Below are 17,422 nucleotides of genomic sequence, written 5' to 3'. Positions count from 1 at the left end.
CTATTAAAATCCAAAATCTGGACCAGTTTAGCATATTCCGGTTCAACCGGTTCCAGTTCCGGTCTATTTTGAAATCTCATCCCTAGTGTTTATGATGATTGCATGTTTATATGGTAAATGTCTATTATGTGAAATTGCATGTTAAATGATGTTAAATAATTATGGTAATCATGTACATGTTTCAGGTTCAAGAGTAAAATGACGTGTACGGTCCGAACATATAGGAGGTTAAGGAGTTATAGAGTAAAAAGTATAAAGTAAAGAGTAAATAAGGAGTTGATGATTCTAGATAAGTCTTAGCTAGCAAAAGACGAACATGAAGGATGAACTTTAACAAGTATCATCTTATCAATAATTCCTAATATTTCATAACATCTTAATATGATATTATACAATCATACTTCAGTTAGAAAGATACAAGAGTCGAAATATCATATCACCACGTACATTTATCATCAATAAAAACCCACATGCCTTACATTACCCATAAAGACAATGTACTTCCATCAAATTCATTTACTCATCTTCCCCACATACACACTTGTGTCCATACTACCGGTATAGGTATTTCCAATACTGGTATACTACTTAAAAGTCTTATATTTCAGGTGTTACAAATGTCTTTAGAAAAAAAAAATCAAGCTAAAAACTTGAGATAAACATTTATACCAAATAGACATCAAACAAAGCAAAATAAGACATTTTTACCGGTTGCGTCGCCTATTGGTGGGCCAAAATGGGTAGAAAAACACAAAAAATATTTTTATGGATCAAAAATGATGAAAAGCCTGTAGTGAAAGAAGTTGACACATTTTTCTATCAAGTAACAATAGTTCTGATGATTCACATCCAAACATGAAACAACCTATAATATAATAACACAATCAACGTCTATAAAATCAACCATGACATAGAAGACTTAAACTGTAATACAGCATGTTAATTATCAGACTGTATCATATCAAAGATATGATATTATATAAATGATTAGTGAATATTGACTCTTGCCATAGGATGCTTGAGTATTATTACACCTCTAGAAAAGCTTGGCGTGCAAGTGCTCCAAAATCACTTTCTTTTTCTTCTAAAAAGTTACATGACCATCAAAAGGTCCCCTTTAAGGACGACATGTTTAAAAAGGGCTAATATGCGCACCTTTTTCTACTAAACTATTTATGTGTATTTTAAATAAAAAAATTATCATTCATACAATTAAATTATTACGGTAATGGTAAATTGGGTAATCTCAATCCAACTTACGTGCACTTCCATAAGTAAAATTGGCATTGATTTGTTTGCCTAAAAACTTTTGATTCATAAAATGTTTTATTCAAAATTTGGATTATTAGCTTAATAAATTTTTAACCATCTTTAGTACTATTTTATTCATGTTACCTATAAATATAACAGTGTTATATATGAAATCATGAGTAATTTTCTATTTCAATGATGGTCTAACTCTAACATCATCAAATTGCTACCACTGTAAGCTTTTGTAATGTATAGGAGCTAGACCTCATAATGGATAGAGGTGGACAATCATGCAAATTCAGCAAAAGCTAACTCCTTTGAAATTCTACTTTCAAATCACAAATATTCCTATGATTCATGGAGTATTAATTAAACTAACCATCATAAATATAAAATAAAAAAATATTAATAAAATTAATTTTTCTTCTTTGAAAGCTAATCATGTTTTTGGAACTTCAAATTTGGAGTAATAAGATTATTTTATAAACGTATTGTCGTTTATAAAAACCATAATAATTTACATATTAATGTTTAAAATTACGTTATACTTGATTCTTATGAATACTATGGACTTGCATATTGTGTAAAAGTAGGGTTTATATGAATTTCAAATAGATACCTCTAGTATTGCATTTGCCTTACGTGATTCTTCAATTATTTCTATTGAGTTTGAAAAACTCAATGTATATCTTCAAACATTGTAATCAAGAGCATTTGCATATTATAAAATGTTAAATTATACGTTATACGGTTACTGAAGACCATAATGAGATTTCTAATACTGACGATCGCTTTTGCATATACTGAAAATCATTAATCATTTCTAAGGTAATATCAACAAGACAATGTTGTCTAAGCTCAACACATAACATTTCATATTCAATTGGTGGATGTTGAAGATTGTGGTTAAAAAGTAGAATTCTTTAAAGCATGAAAAATTAAATATCATCCTACCTTTTGTTTATATTTATTTTTTTATTCATATAAAATTATGACACGTGGAATCCACTAATTTTCTTTCTTAATCATTTCTTTTTATTTTGACTTGTCTTGATCTAGTGAGTGAAATATGAGTGGGAATAAAAAGTATGATGGTATTTGATTTCTCTTAAGAATTGATATGACTAAAATATAATAAACATTATAAAATTATATCTAGCACGTAGAGTTATCGACATCTAAAACACATGCTACACTAGTCTAAAATAATAGTTTTGGGGTTCTATATGCTTTCAATCAAGCTTTAACATCATCTCCGATTTTCTTTTTACTTTCATTTTTGTCTTTGGTGGGTGTGGTTTTAGTTTTTTCCTATTGTCAAATATTGTATTTAACTCTAAAATTAAAAATGTACTTTTAGTATTATAAAACAAGAATATATAAAAAAAAAAAAATTAAGTTTAGACTTACATTAATTGGGTTTAATTCCGAAAGTTTTTATAGATGTGTCGCAATCTCCTTATATGTAAAACTCATTTTTAAGCGACACCCACACAAATTGATCAAATGAATATTCATATTGATTTGAACTACTATTCGGGTTTTTTGATTCGACAAAATTGGTTGTATAAAAGTCAGTATTACTTATTAAAAATCTAATACCTCGATGCGCTCTATTAACAAGGTGTTTTTCTAAGTTAATGGAAATTCCATTTCAAACGATTCTTCGCATTTTGAAACATATCCTATCATTCCAGAAAATTATTCGCATTTTGAAACAAATTATATTATTCTGAACATTTCTTGGTGTTCCAATGTGTATTTCAAGAGTGTTTAGGATACAAACACATTACCAACATCCCTAGTGGCTAATCTAATAAATAAATTATAAAGAATAATGATATTTAGGCCTATAACAATATACCTTCAAGACATGTTCTTTGCATTGTGGAGATGCTCTTCACATACTTTACATATATAGACAAGATCTAAATAGATAACATATAAAACTAATATGGTTCACAGAATCCATGTTTTTACTCGGAGAAAAAATTAAAATTTAGAGTTATAAGTTTTTTAGATTTTTCAGAATGACATTCTGATATGAAATGTGAGCCTTATTCATATAAGACAACGTCATATAGTTGGACTTGACCCATTTTCATCGGGTCTAGAATTTCCCTTTCTAGAGTAATTGATCGTTTTTTTAAAAGAAAATAAATATAGTTATTTTCATTAAAGTTAACTAAAAATATGATTATTTTAGTTAATATTCATTGATTCATATATTTAGGTCCAATGAATCACTCACTTGTGTGAAAGTTAAGTGCGATAAATTGATTAATTTGTATTGTTAGACTGGTAAGTGTGGTTGTAACACCTGATTCCAGGTACGCATTTAGTTTAAGCATGTATGTTTTTTCTGGGACTCGACGAGTTGAAGGCCCAACTCGTCGAGTAGGGTCGTGATCCGCGGGCATTTTAAATGACCTACTCAACGAGTCGGGAGACTGACTCGACGAGTAGGTGTTGTTTGAGGGAAACCCTAAATTCGAGGGTTTGCACCCTATTTAAATGCCTTATTGCAGCCTCCATTGTCCCTAATGCTCCCAGAACACCTCTTATCGAAACCCTAGCCGCTTTGAGTGATCTAAGGTCATTTTTGGTGCTTTGGGGTGGTTGTGAAGCTTGGAAGGAAGGGAGAAGCTTGGAAATTCGAGTTGGGGCTTATAGATCCAGAGATCTTATTCCATCTTCAGCTCAACCAAGGTAAATGCCCCCTGTTTTGGTCTTTCATTTGGTTGTTCATCTTTAGGGCTTAGATTTTGGGTGCATTTAGGGCTTTCTAAGCCATTTCTGGATTTGTGATGTGATTTATGGAGTTCTACTTTCAGATCTGAGTCATTGGATGGGTCTCATGGCATAAAGGTGTCAACTCTATGGCCATGAGAGCTCCATGCACATTGTATAGCACCTTGTATGGATTTTTGAGCTAAAAACCCTATGCATGTGCACCAAGTTTGGAACTTTACGTATAAAATGGACACTAGGAGGCCAGATGTATGATTTTGACGTGTTAAGACCCATTTAAATCGACTATATAGTAAGGGTCAAGAAGGGACTCGACGAGTTGTTCTTGGAACTCGGCGAGTCATTGTGTAATGACCACTAAATCCTTTCTGTGGTTGGACCAGTGGCTCGGGAAGGAAGTCCCGTAATTGTTTAGACTTGTAAAGGGGACCTGGTAATCATGGGACTCGACGACTGTATGAACAGACTCGGAGAGTCCAAGGAAATCTCCCAACCTTTGAAGATGGACTCGACGAGTTGTTCTACAACTCGACGAGTCATAGACTGGACACGTTTTTATGAGGGATATGAACTCGGCGAGTCGGATGGAGATGGTCCCGATGGTTTGGATGAAGGAAAACTCGACGAGTTCTCGCTAGACTCGACGCGTGGTGTCGAGATTGTATTGGATTAGTGGAGTATGGACTCGGCGTGTTGGCGGGCCAACTCGGCGAGTCAGGTCAACTGGATGTTGACTTTGACTGGTTATGGTATTGACCCTGGTTAGGGTTGCATCTTCTGGTTGATGACGTGAGAATTGGCGTGTAGGGATTGAGGAGTCGAGGAGGGTCAATCTTCGCGCAGAGGACGGTTCAGACACTACACGACATTGAGGTGAGTTACCTTCCAGTAGGGGTGGGTCTAAGGCCATAATTTCGACCCACCAACAGGGGTAGTTAGTAGATAGTTGTCTTTGTGATAATTATATGGGTTTGGTTATGTGATTTGGTTATAAGATATGCCTGCATGATATGATATATGTATAGTGGTAGTGACAGGGAATAGTCCTTCCTTGGCATAGGTCGTTAGGACCGAGGGGTAGGTCAGTAGTCGATATGCCTGATTGTATGTTTACAATATGCTAGTGGTAGGGGTGAAATAGTCCCCAATTACTGGTTGAAAGATACCGACGACAGTTACCGGTTGAAAGATACCGATGACAGTTACCGGTTGAAAGATATTGATGGCGATATCGGTTGAAAGATACCGATGATAGTTACCGGTTGAAAGACACCGAAGGCAGTTACCGTTTGAAAGATACCGACGATATTATAAGATATGTGGTATAATGGGGGAACTCACTAAGCTTTGTGCTTACAGTTTTGGTTTGGTTTCAGGTACCTCTTCGTCGAAGGGGAAGGAGTCGGCGGTGTAGCAGTGCATCACACACACATGGTTTCCGCATAGTTTTATGGGATTGTACTCTGATATTTATTACAGTCTGATGATATGGGTTTTGAGACATGACATTACGATATGATTTTAACAATGTTTTGGCAAGTTATTTTATAACTCACAAAATTTAAAAATGAAATTTTTGGTCTCGAAATTTGGGATGTTACAGTGGTACTTTTGGCTTGTCACGTCAGCATCATATTATTTTTTCCTCAACACCCCCCCTCCCCTCGCGCCAATACATACTAAAAAAGGCATAAAAAATAAAACATAATAAAATAGTACGTCACGCCTAATCATCATCGGTTATAACGTCATCATAATCTTCGCCCGAATCTTCTACAAACTTGTATGAATTGTCGAACAAATAATCATCCAATTTTTTAACGCGAACTTTCGGCCTCATTTTTTTGGAGATAAGCTAGTGTTGTTAGCATAATGTTCTCGGTAAATATCGCAACCTGCAATGTCAACGTATCTGATGAAGTCGATGAGGATGAAGGTATTTTGGATTTGTAAATCAAAGTATATATAAGTGTTTGGTTTTTGTTTTGTGTTTTAAAATGTGAAGTGTGTGTTTATTTATAACAGATAAAAAGTAATAATAATAATAATAATTGTTTTGAAAATTTAGCCATTAGAAAACAGTAAAGAAAACGTTAAATGGAAAATGAATGCTGCAAAGGAAGCTCATGTTGTGGCCTTGCCGCACCTTACCATCCAAGGCGGTGTCGTGTTCAATGCAACATTACGATGACACTTCACCACTGCATGATGCGGTAAGGATATCTAGCAACGTCAAGACAAACCAGTATCATTGTGAGATTTAAACATCTTAAACATTTCAAATTAAAATAGGTCTTCAATTCGAATGGTACAAGGTTCAATCCTAAAATTAGCTATCATTCAATAAAAAAGAAAAAAAAAAGCTAACCAAAAAATAAAAAGCAAAATTATGATAATAAATTGCTACAAGAATTCGTCAAGAAAATCACATAAAAGGATTAATAATTACATGTTTTTACTTTTTTATTTAAAAAGAACTATTATCATTATATTATAGTTTTTTTTTATCAAGTTTTATATATTAACGTTTTCTATTAAAATTTGATCAATATACAACAATTTATATTTTGGAAAAATACATAATATACATAAAAAAAGGTATCATTGTTATTTATGAATAAAAAATGTTCTAAACTTCTACAAACTTGAGAAAACCACACAAAAATTAGTGACGGGTAAAAAAATCCAGAAAATATTTAATTCATTCTCTACTAAAATCTATTCAAAATACATCAATAGAATAAGAAAAAGTTCATATACAATTGCTACAAAACATTTTCAACAAGAAGCAGGTAATGTTTATTGTAAGCCTAATTTCACATAAGTTGTCTTGTGTACATGATTTAAATACTTGTTTAAAAACGAAAAAAAAAAAATTAGTAAAACGAATCATACGATATAGTATTTTTTTTATAATCAACACAGGCATTTCAAAGTTGAAAGGAGATGAGATTCAAATATAAGATCTCTCTATTTTGAGGATTTTAATCATAGATGATCATCAAGGTGGTGGTATGTAACTTGGCAATTGATCATATATGTTACGATATAAAATTTTACAACGAACCAAAAATAATATAACTAATATTTTTTATTAATACAGAATTTATATCAACCTTTGAAACTAAAAGATTATAAAGTTTGGCTAATAGAAATTAAATAATTTTTTTACATGCTATTTGAGTATTTGACTTTTATGTGGAATGTGAAAAGAACAAGTTTCAATTTCCCTCCTTTCTTTTTGCCTCTTTTCCTCCTTAAATCAAGCATTATCGCTCATTTCGTCCTACATCAATCTCAATTCTCATGCCTATATTTTAAGAAAATGTCGGTTATTTTAAACAAAATATTTTTATATTAAATATCAAAATCCAAAAGGATATCTTTTATCTTGAAAGTTGAAACGAACATAAGTAAATATCTAATATTTTTATGTAATTACTTGAGGCATCATTTGTAATTTTGATTTAAATTTTTTACTATTACTACTAGTAATCAAAAGATATTTTACATTTCAACTACCTTTTGGACCGAATTCTTTTTCAAACTAAAGTTATTTATTGTTTATTTTATTTTAATATCACTTGTTTTCATGACCCTACAAGTGAAAGAGAGGCCCATCGCTTTGGACATTTCCAACCCATGATTTTGCATAATTGACCAAAAAATGACCGAAGAAGTTCACAAACATATTCAAGTTTCCAACACTCCACCACTTTTCTTACTACTCCATGGACAACCACCACCACTACCACCACCCTCCTCAGCCGCCACCTCAGCTCACTCCGGCCAAGAGTTCGCGCCAACGCTACAACGAATGGTTTGTCGCTCCTTCATGTCTACTTTTGTTATTACATTTGCATACAAATACATGATACATGAATATGAGTATTTGTATATATGGTAAAAGAAGCATTGCACGTCTTACTTTTGCAGGATATTTCGTGATGTTCCAAGCGATATAACGATAGAAGTGAACGGTATTATGTTTGCTCTTCATAAGGTAAGTTCATGATTTATTCTCATTTTCTATAAAATTGAAATCTTTTTACTACTTGTTCTAAAGATTCTTGAAGCTACTATGGTTTGACCAAAAAGTCAACCTTCAATCCCTTGTAGAGTTGTAGTAATCTGTGAATTCATACAAGTTCTTTTTGCAGTTCCCTCTTGTTTCCCGATGCGGTCGAATCCGAAGATTAGTAGCAGAACACAGGGAAAATGCAATATCAAAGATAGAACTTGTGAGTTTACCAGGAGGAACAGAAACATTTGAGCAAGCTGCTAAATTCTGCTATGGAATCAACTTCGAGATAACATCATCCAACGTCGCTCAGCTATGTTGCGTCTCCGATTACCTAGAAATGACAGAACATTTCTCGAAACGTAACCTGGGTTCCCGTGCCAACGAATATCTCGACACTGTTGTCACCAAGAATCTTGAAATGTCTGTTGAAGTTTTGAAACAATCTGAAAACTTACTCCCTTTAGCTGATGATCTTAAAATCGTTACTAGATGCATCGATGCTATAGCTTCTAAAGCTTGCGTTGAGCAAATCGCGTCGAGTTTCTCGAGGCTAGAATACAGTAGCTCCGGCAGACTTCACATGAGTCGATTCAAGGGGGAACCCGATTGGTGGATCAAAGATTTGTCTATTCTTCGAGTTGATTTCTATCAGAGAGTTATGAACGCGATGAAATGTCGAGGGGTGAGGCCCGAGAGTATCGGTGAATCGCTTATGAGTTATGCCGAAAAGGAGTTAACGGGTTTACACAATCAGAATAAAAAAGTCGAGGCTCGTGGTGGGTCGGGTCACGAAGGAATCGTGGTGGAAGCCATTGTCGGTTTACTTCCGGTTGAGAAACTTGCAGTGCCGTTAAGTTTTCTTTTCGGGCTGTTACGAGCGGCGGTGATGCTTGATTGCTCGGTGGCGTGTCGGCTTGATCTCGAGAGGCGAATTGGATCACAGTTAGATTTAGCGACGCTCGATGATCTTTTGATCCCGTCTTTACGCCATGGAGATGATACATTGTTCGACGTTGACGCTGTTCATAGAATTTTGGCAAATTTTTCGCAGCAAGATGATAGCGACGACGATGATATGGAAGATGACGATGGTGATGGTGATGGGTTTGAGTCAGATGGGCCCGATTCGCCTTCCCAATCCGCTCTAGTCAAAGTCTCGAGGCTAATCGACAGTTATCTCGCTGAAATCGCACCGGAGACAAACCTTAAACTCTCCAAATTTATCGCGGTGGCGGAAAGCTTGCCGGCACACGCTCGAACAGTTCATGATGGTCTATATCGATCCATCGATGTTTATCTCAAAGTACGTCGATCTTGAATTTTGAATTTTGTTGTCAAAGCTAATGCTAATTATACGTTTTCTACAAATCTAAAACCTGCAGGCTCATCAGGGTTTATCGGAATTCGACAAAAAGAAGCTATGTAAACTGATTGATTTCAATAAATTGTCGCCGGAAGCCGGAGCACACGCTGCACAGAACGAACGCCTTCCTCTTCCGGCAGTCGTTCAAGTCCTGTACATTGAGCAGTTAAGGCTTCGAAATGCGTTATGCTGTAATTACCCAGAGGAGAACCTGAAGCCGCCGATGCACCACCAGTCGTGGCGGATCAACAGCGGAGGTCTGAGCGCTGCCATGTCACCGAAAGATAATTATGCATCTCTGAGGCGGGAAAACCGGGAACTGAAATTGGAGTTGACTCGGTTAAGAATGAGATTGAATGATTTCGAGAAAGAACATGTGTGCATGAAGAGGAGTATGCAGAAATCGAATTCACGTAATTTCATGAGTTCTTTCTCGAAGAAAATTGGTAAATTGAATATGTTTGGACATGGTTCTTCTTCGAGGGGATCAAGTTCACCACCATCTAGGCATTCAGAAAGAACAGATTCTAAGGTCATAAGTAGGACAGATTGAACCAAATTTTACAAGTATTTTTGCTAAAAATTTAGAGTTTAACGAGAAAAAAAAAAAAACATTGTACTATTGTGTATTTGTTTATTATAGTGTATTATGTTTGCATTTTTCTCTCTCTCACAATATTATAAGTTTCGCTACTTTTCTTATTAAGATGTTATCTTGTAAAAAGTCTATGGTTGTTTCAGTATTTTTCTTATTAACATATCCTAATCCTAATCCTAATAATAATCCTAATAAAAGAATCATTTTAATACAGGAGACATACCCTAAATACTTATTTCATCTCCAAGTTAAATTATTATTATACCCTTCAACTCATTCATCTCTCCATAACCATTCAATTCTCCTTCCATTATTATCCCAATATATCATTTATCTCTCAATAAAATCAAAATCAAAATTCAGATCCTCCCGATTGATGATTTAATTTGATTACTAATTTAATATCCGCAAAAATAGTTTGAAAAAATAAATATTCGTTATTAATTCCAAATTTAAAATTCTATTCCACTTCATATATACCTCCGTATCGTTTCATTATACCCATAGATTTATTTTGTTCAAGTTTAATAGCAATGCACAGATTTTGGTGATTTGTTCCGGTATGAAGAAAAACAGTATGAAGTTGGTGCATGTGCCTTCATACATAGTTTTTTCAAACTGGCCACCAGCATATCAGGTGTTGCAATATCCTCGGTGTTTGTACTATACCACTATAGTCTAGGTGGAGGGATGATGGCTATGGGTAATGTTGTTGGTCAGTTGTTGCTTTACAAGTTAAATCATTACCGACATGCATACGCCATAAACAAAGTAAACCCATGTGTCTGGTTTTTCACCTTATTGAACCATTTTGATGGTTCTTGAATTTCAGCATAGAACCCTCTTAAAACAGGTAATTGGAAGATATAAGAGCTCTATTGAACATCTGTTGGAAGATATAAGTTGTCTTCTTTGTAGTATCCATAGGTAATGACAGTTAGATACTTTGTTTTTTATTGGTCTTATTTGGATATGCAATAAAATCATTTTTTTTTGTAATTTAATATTCAAATATAGGAATTGTATCCTTGCGCTCATGAAACTAATATTAATCGTAAAAGCTTGAAGTTTGTAACCTCAGATTTAGTAAAGCACATATAATGGATGATGTTTATTGTGAAATTTTCAATGTCGTGTCTATATATTTGCAAATCTATAGGCTATTGTATAACCTTTCCCTTCATGTTTTTCTAGATGTTTTTTCCAACGTGTAACTACAACACTCCTGATGTGTAGCTTAGTTTTTTGATTAATCTGTTGTTTTCCCTATTTTTCTTATAATTATGTATGTTTATGTATTCTATTCCTTAAAAAGTGTCACATCAAGATGGACTTTGATACTCTTCCAAAGTTTATTAATGAATTAAGCAATCGCATCAATCTTGACTCACATGGTGATGAAGCTTTATGTGTGTGTACCGGTGAGAATGGGGCCCGATCGATTCTTACTAGGACCAACTAACTATATCTTTGTTACTGGTTCAAGATGACACCTAGCTTAGATCATCCATTTTATTCTTCGAATGCTGGAATTGCAAAGTAGCACACTAAAATTTAAAAAAAAAATCGACAATGATGTATGTTACCGGTGAAACATGTCCTAATTGTCAAATCAATTTCTTGATGTTGCATTTAATTTTCTTATAGTTTTTATCATTTCTTATATATGTCGTACCGTCGAACATTTTAGTTTTCAAAACTCATTTTTCTGTCAAAATGTTGGATTTGTAATGCTTTTAATGATGTCATGTTGACTGTAATTTCCATTTTTGTTGACTGAAATCCAAAATGAGACACAATTCTAGCACTATATTGGACACATATTTTTAACATAATTTCAAAAAGAAATGTATTTAAGTTATATATTATATATTTTAGTTATTAGAGATCTCAAATTCTATCACAATGAAGCACATAATCTTAAATCTTTTTTTTATCATAAACCAATAAAAATAATAATAATAATAATAATAATAATAATAATAATAATAATAAAATTGAGTGAATGATATTAAATAACAATCACAAAAACTATTATTGAAGTTTAGTTCTTTTTTTTTTTTCGTTGTTGTGCAACCAAAACACACACATATATAATTGTGTTTAATAATCACTTGAGGATCTTTAATAATCACTTTCTTATCTAACTTAATTTTTATTTTTATTTGTATACTAAAAAATACATGTTTTGATTTTAACATATTATAACAATTTACAATGGGAAAAAAGGAAAACATTTTTCTATTCAGAGCTTAACAATATGAATTTTGAAAAAGAATAGTTATGATGGGGTTTAATAAGTCATTTAAAAAAAAAACACTCCTAAACACCCCATTAGTATGTTTTATTAATTTTTTTCAAATATTAGATTAGTCGTTACGACTCCAATTTATTAATTGTGTTTTTCTTTATCAACCGCAGTTTCTGCATATCTAAATTGAAATACAAATTATTACTTTTTTAGTGGACTTCAGAAGTTAAGTATAAGTTATGAAATCTTATTTTATAAGCTAAGCGAAACTATATTTCTATTTTTAAAATTTATGTTAGCTAAGCGAAAGTACATTTCTATTTTTAGAATCTATGTTATTTTACTATAACACCCATGGTTTCTACGAGTTTAAACCTAGTTATGTTTCTAGTATATATGGTAACACCATATTAGAATCTATATTATTTTACTATAACACCATCATGATTTATTTTTTAGTAAATCAAGAAAAAAATCATTTTGATGACAATTTTGGTGAATATAAACAAAATCATCATAAAAAATAATCATCGAAATGTTTTTTTTTTAGAGTTTCTTTTATGATTCATTTTATTTTTGATTTGTTTAGTGATTCATTTGTTTTGTTCGCTAAAAAAATATGCCAAAAAAAATTCTTACTTTCCTACCAAAAAAATTCCTACCGGATATATATATATATATATATATATATATATATATATATATATATATATATATATATATATATATATATATATATATATGCAAAATGATTACAAAAAATTATCCAAAACATAACTATTTTATGATATGACATCACGCATTTTGATGTTTTATCTTTTTTCTGGAAACGACAAATATCATTAAAAGCATATGCTAACAAGAAATTAGACGAGGCAAAACAAAAGTAAAAGTAAAAGCTATAAGGAAGAGATTAACAGGATAGATGGATAAAGGTGAAATACTCCAATCGACCCAAGTTCCACAACCCGAGTTGCTTCTATATTTACACCATACGTATGATAAAGAGATAATGTTGTCGGCAACTTTTGTAGGGGGCACATTAGTTTTCTTGAAAACCTTGTCATTTATGACCATCCAAATGTTCCAAATAAAACAATAAAACATCATACTTAGGATCAACTTTTTCTAGGACAATTCCCTCATGTAGGTGCGAAATTGATGAAGTCTCTAACCCCCAAAAAATTACTATGTTGAATCTCACACCATTTGAGAATCCATTCTTACACAACTTTAAAATACTCACAGGTAATAAGAAGATAATCAGTTGATTCTATCTCCATATTGCACAGTAGGAAAAGAGTGTTAGGAAGGTTAATTCCGCTAATTGCCAAAGCATCTGCCACCGGAATTCTACCTAATTACACCTACCAAATGAAACATCACACCTTTGATTACTCCTTGTTGGCATAAACTGTGTAAAGAAAGGCAAACAAATTTAAAAGGTAAAAAAAAAAAAGTAGAGTTGATTTGTTCTAGTTCTATTATTTAATCATTCAATCTCGATATTTTTTTAAAAAATCATCTTCTTCCACATATCTGCTTTCCTCTTAATCACCTCAACCAAGAGGGAAATTCCAATTCATCAGGCATTTCAATACAATCAAAGAGAAAGCCCCAAGGGTGCTATCTTACTCATCACTATAACCAATGTTGTTAAAGATCGTATACTACTACGATCCTACTTATGTAAATCATTCTTGTCATACTCGGATCATTTCTTGTAAGCTCGGATGTATGATATCATAAAAATGTTATCATTTATGTTTTTAAAAAAAATATATAATATTTTGTCTTGGGCTAACTAATAAATTGAATATAAACTCTAGAAACATTTTTGAAATTTATATATTTTTTATGTTTGTACCTTTCATGACTTAAAATGCTTTTGATGTAATCTTACGATCACAATCTTACAAAACAAAAAATATCAGATCCTGATCTTTGAAAATATTCATCTGAACTATGCTCAATAAAACAAAACCTATTTGAACATTGTAACAGCTCACAAACAACTACAAGAACATTAAGATAAGACTCAAAAACATCTATTTTAGATCACGAGAACATTTAAAAAGCAGTCATAGATCTTAAATTGACCATAACCAACATCATTTAATCTCTTAGATAGAAGGAAGAGTTTCAAGATTTAAGAAACAAGAAAACACATAGCTCACGTTCTAAGCAATAAACTTAAAGAAACATATCTGGAAACACCCGAATGATGAAAGATCTTTCATTACACTGATCTTGTATAGAATCGGATCCCAACAGCAACACCCAAGATCACCAATGGAACCAAGAACTGAAGAATCTTGATGATGAACTCGGATGTCTTGTCTTGGTTATAATGAGCTTGCTTTGGAGGCTTGTATTCAACCTTGGAGGGAATAGTTGCTGAGTCAATATCACCAACATAGAATTCATCCATCATCGATTTAGCAGTTGTACTATGTCCCACATCTTCAAAATCATCTGTTGCATCCTTACCTACAAAGTTGTTCACAATAAACAAAAATAAAATAAAATAACGATTATTTGTCATACGTACTTCAAACAAAAAATTGTACTTTACTGTATCAAATATGCATATAAGCATAATTTTAGGAATATTTAAAACAAAAAATGGTGTTAAATGTGAGATACCTGTTGCTGACAAGAGAACGTCATCACCACCAGGATGATCTTCCAAGAATTTGGTCACATCAAACACCTGCACGTATCACCATATTAAACCATGATTAGGTTAAGGACTTATTAGTTATTACAAAAAGAAATATAAAGGAAAAGATACTTTCTAAGTATGGTTGTCTAAAATTATTATTATTACTATTATTTTATTTTTGCAAATTACCGACACGGCAGTTGGTTAAAAGTTACGAGATAGTTTTTAAAAGGTATTCGCGAGCTTTAGTAATAAACTTGTGGCTGTAGTTTAGTGGTAAGAATTCCACGTTGTGGCCGTGGAGACCTGGGCTCGAATCCCAGCCAGCCACACTTTTACACTTTTTTTTTTCAGATAGACAAACAAATTTTAAGGACATCTGAGAACATTCACCAAAGATTACATTTTCTTCATTAACTAACTTCAAATCTTTATATTAGCTTTGTTGTAGTTTAATGTTGTGATATATATTGTTTTTAATCAATTTTGTAGTTTACTTTCACTTTTGTTATATGTGTATCTTCTATGTTTATGTACTTTTAGTTATTTAATAAAAAAGTTTAGTATACGGAGTAGTAATTATTATTATTAGATATTCAATAATAAGCTCAATTTAAAGGTCAGATCGAGATCTATCATATAATGTAACTCTTTATGGGGGAAACTATTATATTCGATAATTAAGTACTTGTGAATTTTTATTGATGGATAAATTTAACAAATTGTATTTGCATATGCAAAATCTGATAACAATGTAAATTAAAAATTCAGTAACCATAAGAGTTTAATATACTTTTTTTTTTGATAAATGAAAAGTTTTATGGGGAACTATTTGGAGGATGATTGGAAAGAATTTGGATTTGATAGCGAACCCTAACCCTAATCCTAATGAACTCTGATTCAAATCCACTTAGTTTGACTAGAAAGTCAACTCCTGCATTATCTGGATCAAGAAAACCTCCAAGATGCAAGATTTATAAAAAATTACATCTCAAAAACTCAAATTACCATAAAAAAAATATCAAATCCTCGTCAATTAGTTATCAATAATGCACAGCTCTCCATTATATATTTGAACAAGTTAGCATTCGGCTGAATCCACCAACCACGAATAAAAATTTATGTACATAAACTTCACTTAACAAATTTCAAATTAAGACGAGTCAAATAGAGTTCAATTATTCAATTGAGATCCGTAGTAATCACGAGCTACATATCAATCGTAAGTTGAATAGTAAATCATGTTTGGATATACGCACCTTGCCATCGATGATGAGCCAGCAATCTTTGGGATCGTTGTGCTCCGCAACTTCCTTCAAAGTGTACACTTTGCCCATTATCGATCGCCCAAAAATTACAGAGCTATAGTAGATCTACGGAGCCCCAAATTGCGATCTCTCAAGAACCCTTTTAGAGATGGATTTAAAGAACAAAAATGGAGGTGGGTTGTCAAAGATTGTAGGTGGCTAATTTCTAGTTTGGGGGGGTTGTTGAGGAGATGAAACGAATGGACTGGTATCACAAAATCTAGGTGGGGGTTGGTGAGAGAAGTAAAAGTGGTGCGCTAACTTAAAAAATGGAGTAGAAGTGTTGAAAGTTTAACGTCTGATTTTTAACCATGGTTGGTGTCCGGACGTGCGTATTGCGTAACATGTTTTAACTTTTAAAGAGCCAGTTACAAAAATGCTCCATAATCTTTTCTGAAATATGCACCTCTGATCCACTTTTTTTTTAATTTGTTGCACTAACAGTAGCAGTGGTTTATTGTTTGCTCTTGTGGTCCATTTTTAACGGAAGGTGTACACTTTCATACCATTATTATACTATCTAATATTTTTCAAATGTTAGTTCACTATTCTTAAGGTCTCATCAAGGAACAGTGTTTTGTGGTATGGGTTTGAAAGAAAAGTATGAGATTGAAAAGCTTGAAGGTTTTCCGTCACCGTATTCTCTCTTCCCCCATCTAATATCTCTCTCATTTATTTAGATTTCCAATATGATATCAAGATATTATCTCGCTTCTCTCTCAATTGATATCGAGGCCTTCAGCCAATGACCCATCGATTCACTACAAACAATAAGTCATTTAGTGGCAAATATTTTTAATGACATATGTTCTATGTGCCACTATATCATATTTTTTAGTGGCATATTTTATGTGTCACTATAAAAACTAATAGATTTAATGTCAGTTAATATTTTATGTCACTAATATTCATAATTATTAGTGGCATAATGTTTTAATATGCCATTAAAAGTTAATTTGATTAGAAATATATTACATAGTATAATTAAGAGTAAATTAAAAAATTGGTCCCTAATCTTACCAAAATCACGATTTTGGTCCATCAGAACCTTTTTTGATTTTGAAGACCACGAGTATGAGCAACGAAAATGTAACACCCTGTTCGGAAAAGCATTCATTTATGGATCCAGAAGTCAAGGTTAGGGGCATTTTGGTTATTTATGGGTTTTGAGTTTTATTCAAGAAGGTTTCGGGCCGGGGTGTGTTGCTAGAA

The 17,422-nt window shown here is 32.6% G+C and overlaps 2 protein-coding genes and 1 non-coding gene across 3 annotated transcripts; 2 read left to right on the top strand and 1 right to left on the bottom strand.

The window, feature by feature from the left end:
- The first annotated feature begins 7,642 nt into the window (after positions 1–7,642).
- LOC145070604 (Phototropic-responsive NPH3 family protein) lies at positions 7,643–10,049 on the top strand. Its single transcript, XM_079017554.1, has 4 exons — positions 7,643–7,822; positions 7,939–8,005; positions 8,163–9,329; positions 9,409–10,049. Exons 1-4 carry the CDS (start codon positions 7,734–7,736, stop codon positions 9,940–9,942), a joined length of 1,857 nt encoding a protein of 618 aa, XP_078873680.1. The 5' UTR covers positions 7,643–7,733; the 3' UTR covers positions 9,943–10,049.
- Positions 10,050–14,307: 4,258 nt separating this feature from the next.
- Positions 14,308–16,373, bottom strand: LOC145066336 (cytochrome b5). The gene is made up of 3 exons (XM_079013565.1): positions 16,163–16,373; positions 14,885–14,951; positions 14,308–14,728 (listed from the first exon to the last, which is right to left on the bottom strand). The coding sequence occupies exons 1-3, from the start codon at positions 16,238–16,240 to the stop codon at positions 14,478–14,480; spliced, it is 396 nt and encodes a 131-aa protein (XP_078869691.1). The 5' UTR covers positions 16,241–16,373; the 3' UTR covers positions 14,308–14,477.
- TRNAH-GUG (transfer RNA histidin (anticodon GUG)) lies at positions 15,163–15,235 on the top strand. The gene has a single exon. It is a non-coding gene; the product is annotated as a tRNA-His (tRNA).
- Positions 16,374–17,422: the final 1,049 nt, after the last annotated feature.

Source organism: Lactuca serriola, chromosome 8 (assembly GCF_051521515.1).
Source record: "Lactuca serriola cultivar US96UC23 chromosome 8, Lser_US96UC23_V15, whole genome shotgun sequence".
Lineage (NCBI taxonomy): Eukaryota > Viridiplantae > Streptophyta > Magnoliopsida > Asterales > Asteraceae > Lactuca > Lactuca serriola.
The sequence above is the reverse complement of the archived record's forward strand: the minus strand, read 5'-3'. Positions and strand labels throughout refer to the sequence as shown.

Coding starts and splice junctions, on each gene's coding strand:
- LOC145070604 (XM_079017554.1), top strand. CDS start 7,734: ATGGACAACCACCACCACTACCACCACCCTCCTCAGCCGCCACCTCAG. Junction 7,823..7,938: donor CGCCAACGCTACAACGAATG/GTTTGTCGCTCC, acceptor TTACTTTTGCAG/GATATTTCGTGATGTTCCAA. Junction 9,330..9,408: donor CCATCGATGTTTATCTCAAA/GTACGTCGATCT, acceptor TAAAACCTGCAG/GCTCATCAGGGTTTATCGGA.
- LOC145066336 (XM_079013565.1), bottom strand. CDS start 16,240: ATGGGCAAAGTGTACACTTTGAAGGAAGTTGCGGAGCACAACGATCCC. Junction 14,952..16,162: donor GGCTCATCATCGATGGCAAG/GTGCGTATATCC, acceptor TGATACGTGCAG/GTGTTTGATGTGACCAAATT. Junction 14,729..14,884: donor CGTTCTCTTGTCAGCAACAG/GTATCTCACATT, acceptor ACAACTTTGTAG/GTAAGGATGCAACAGATGAT.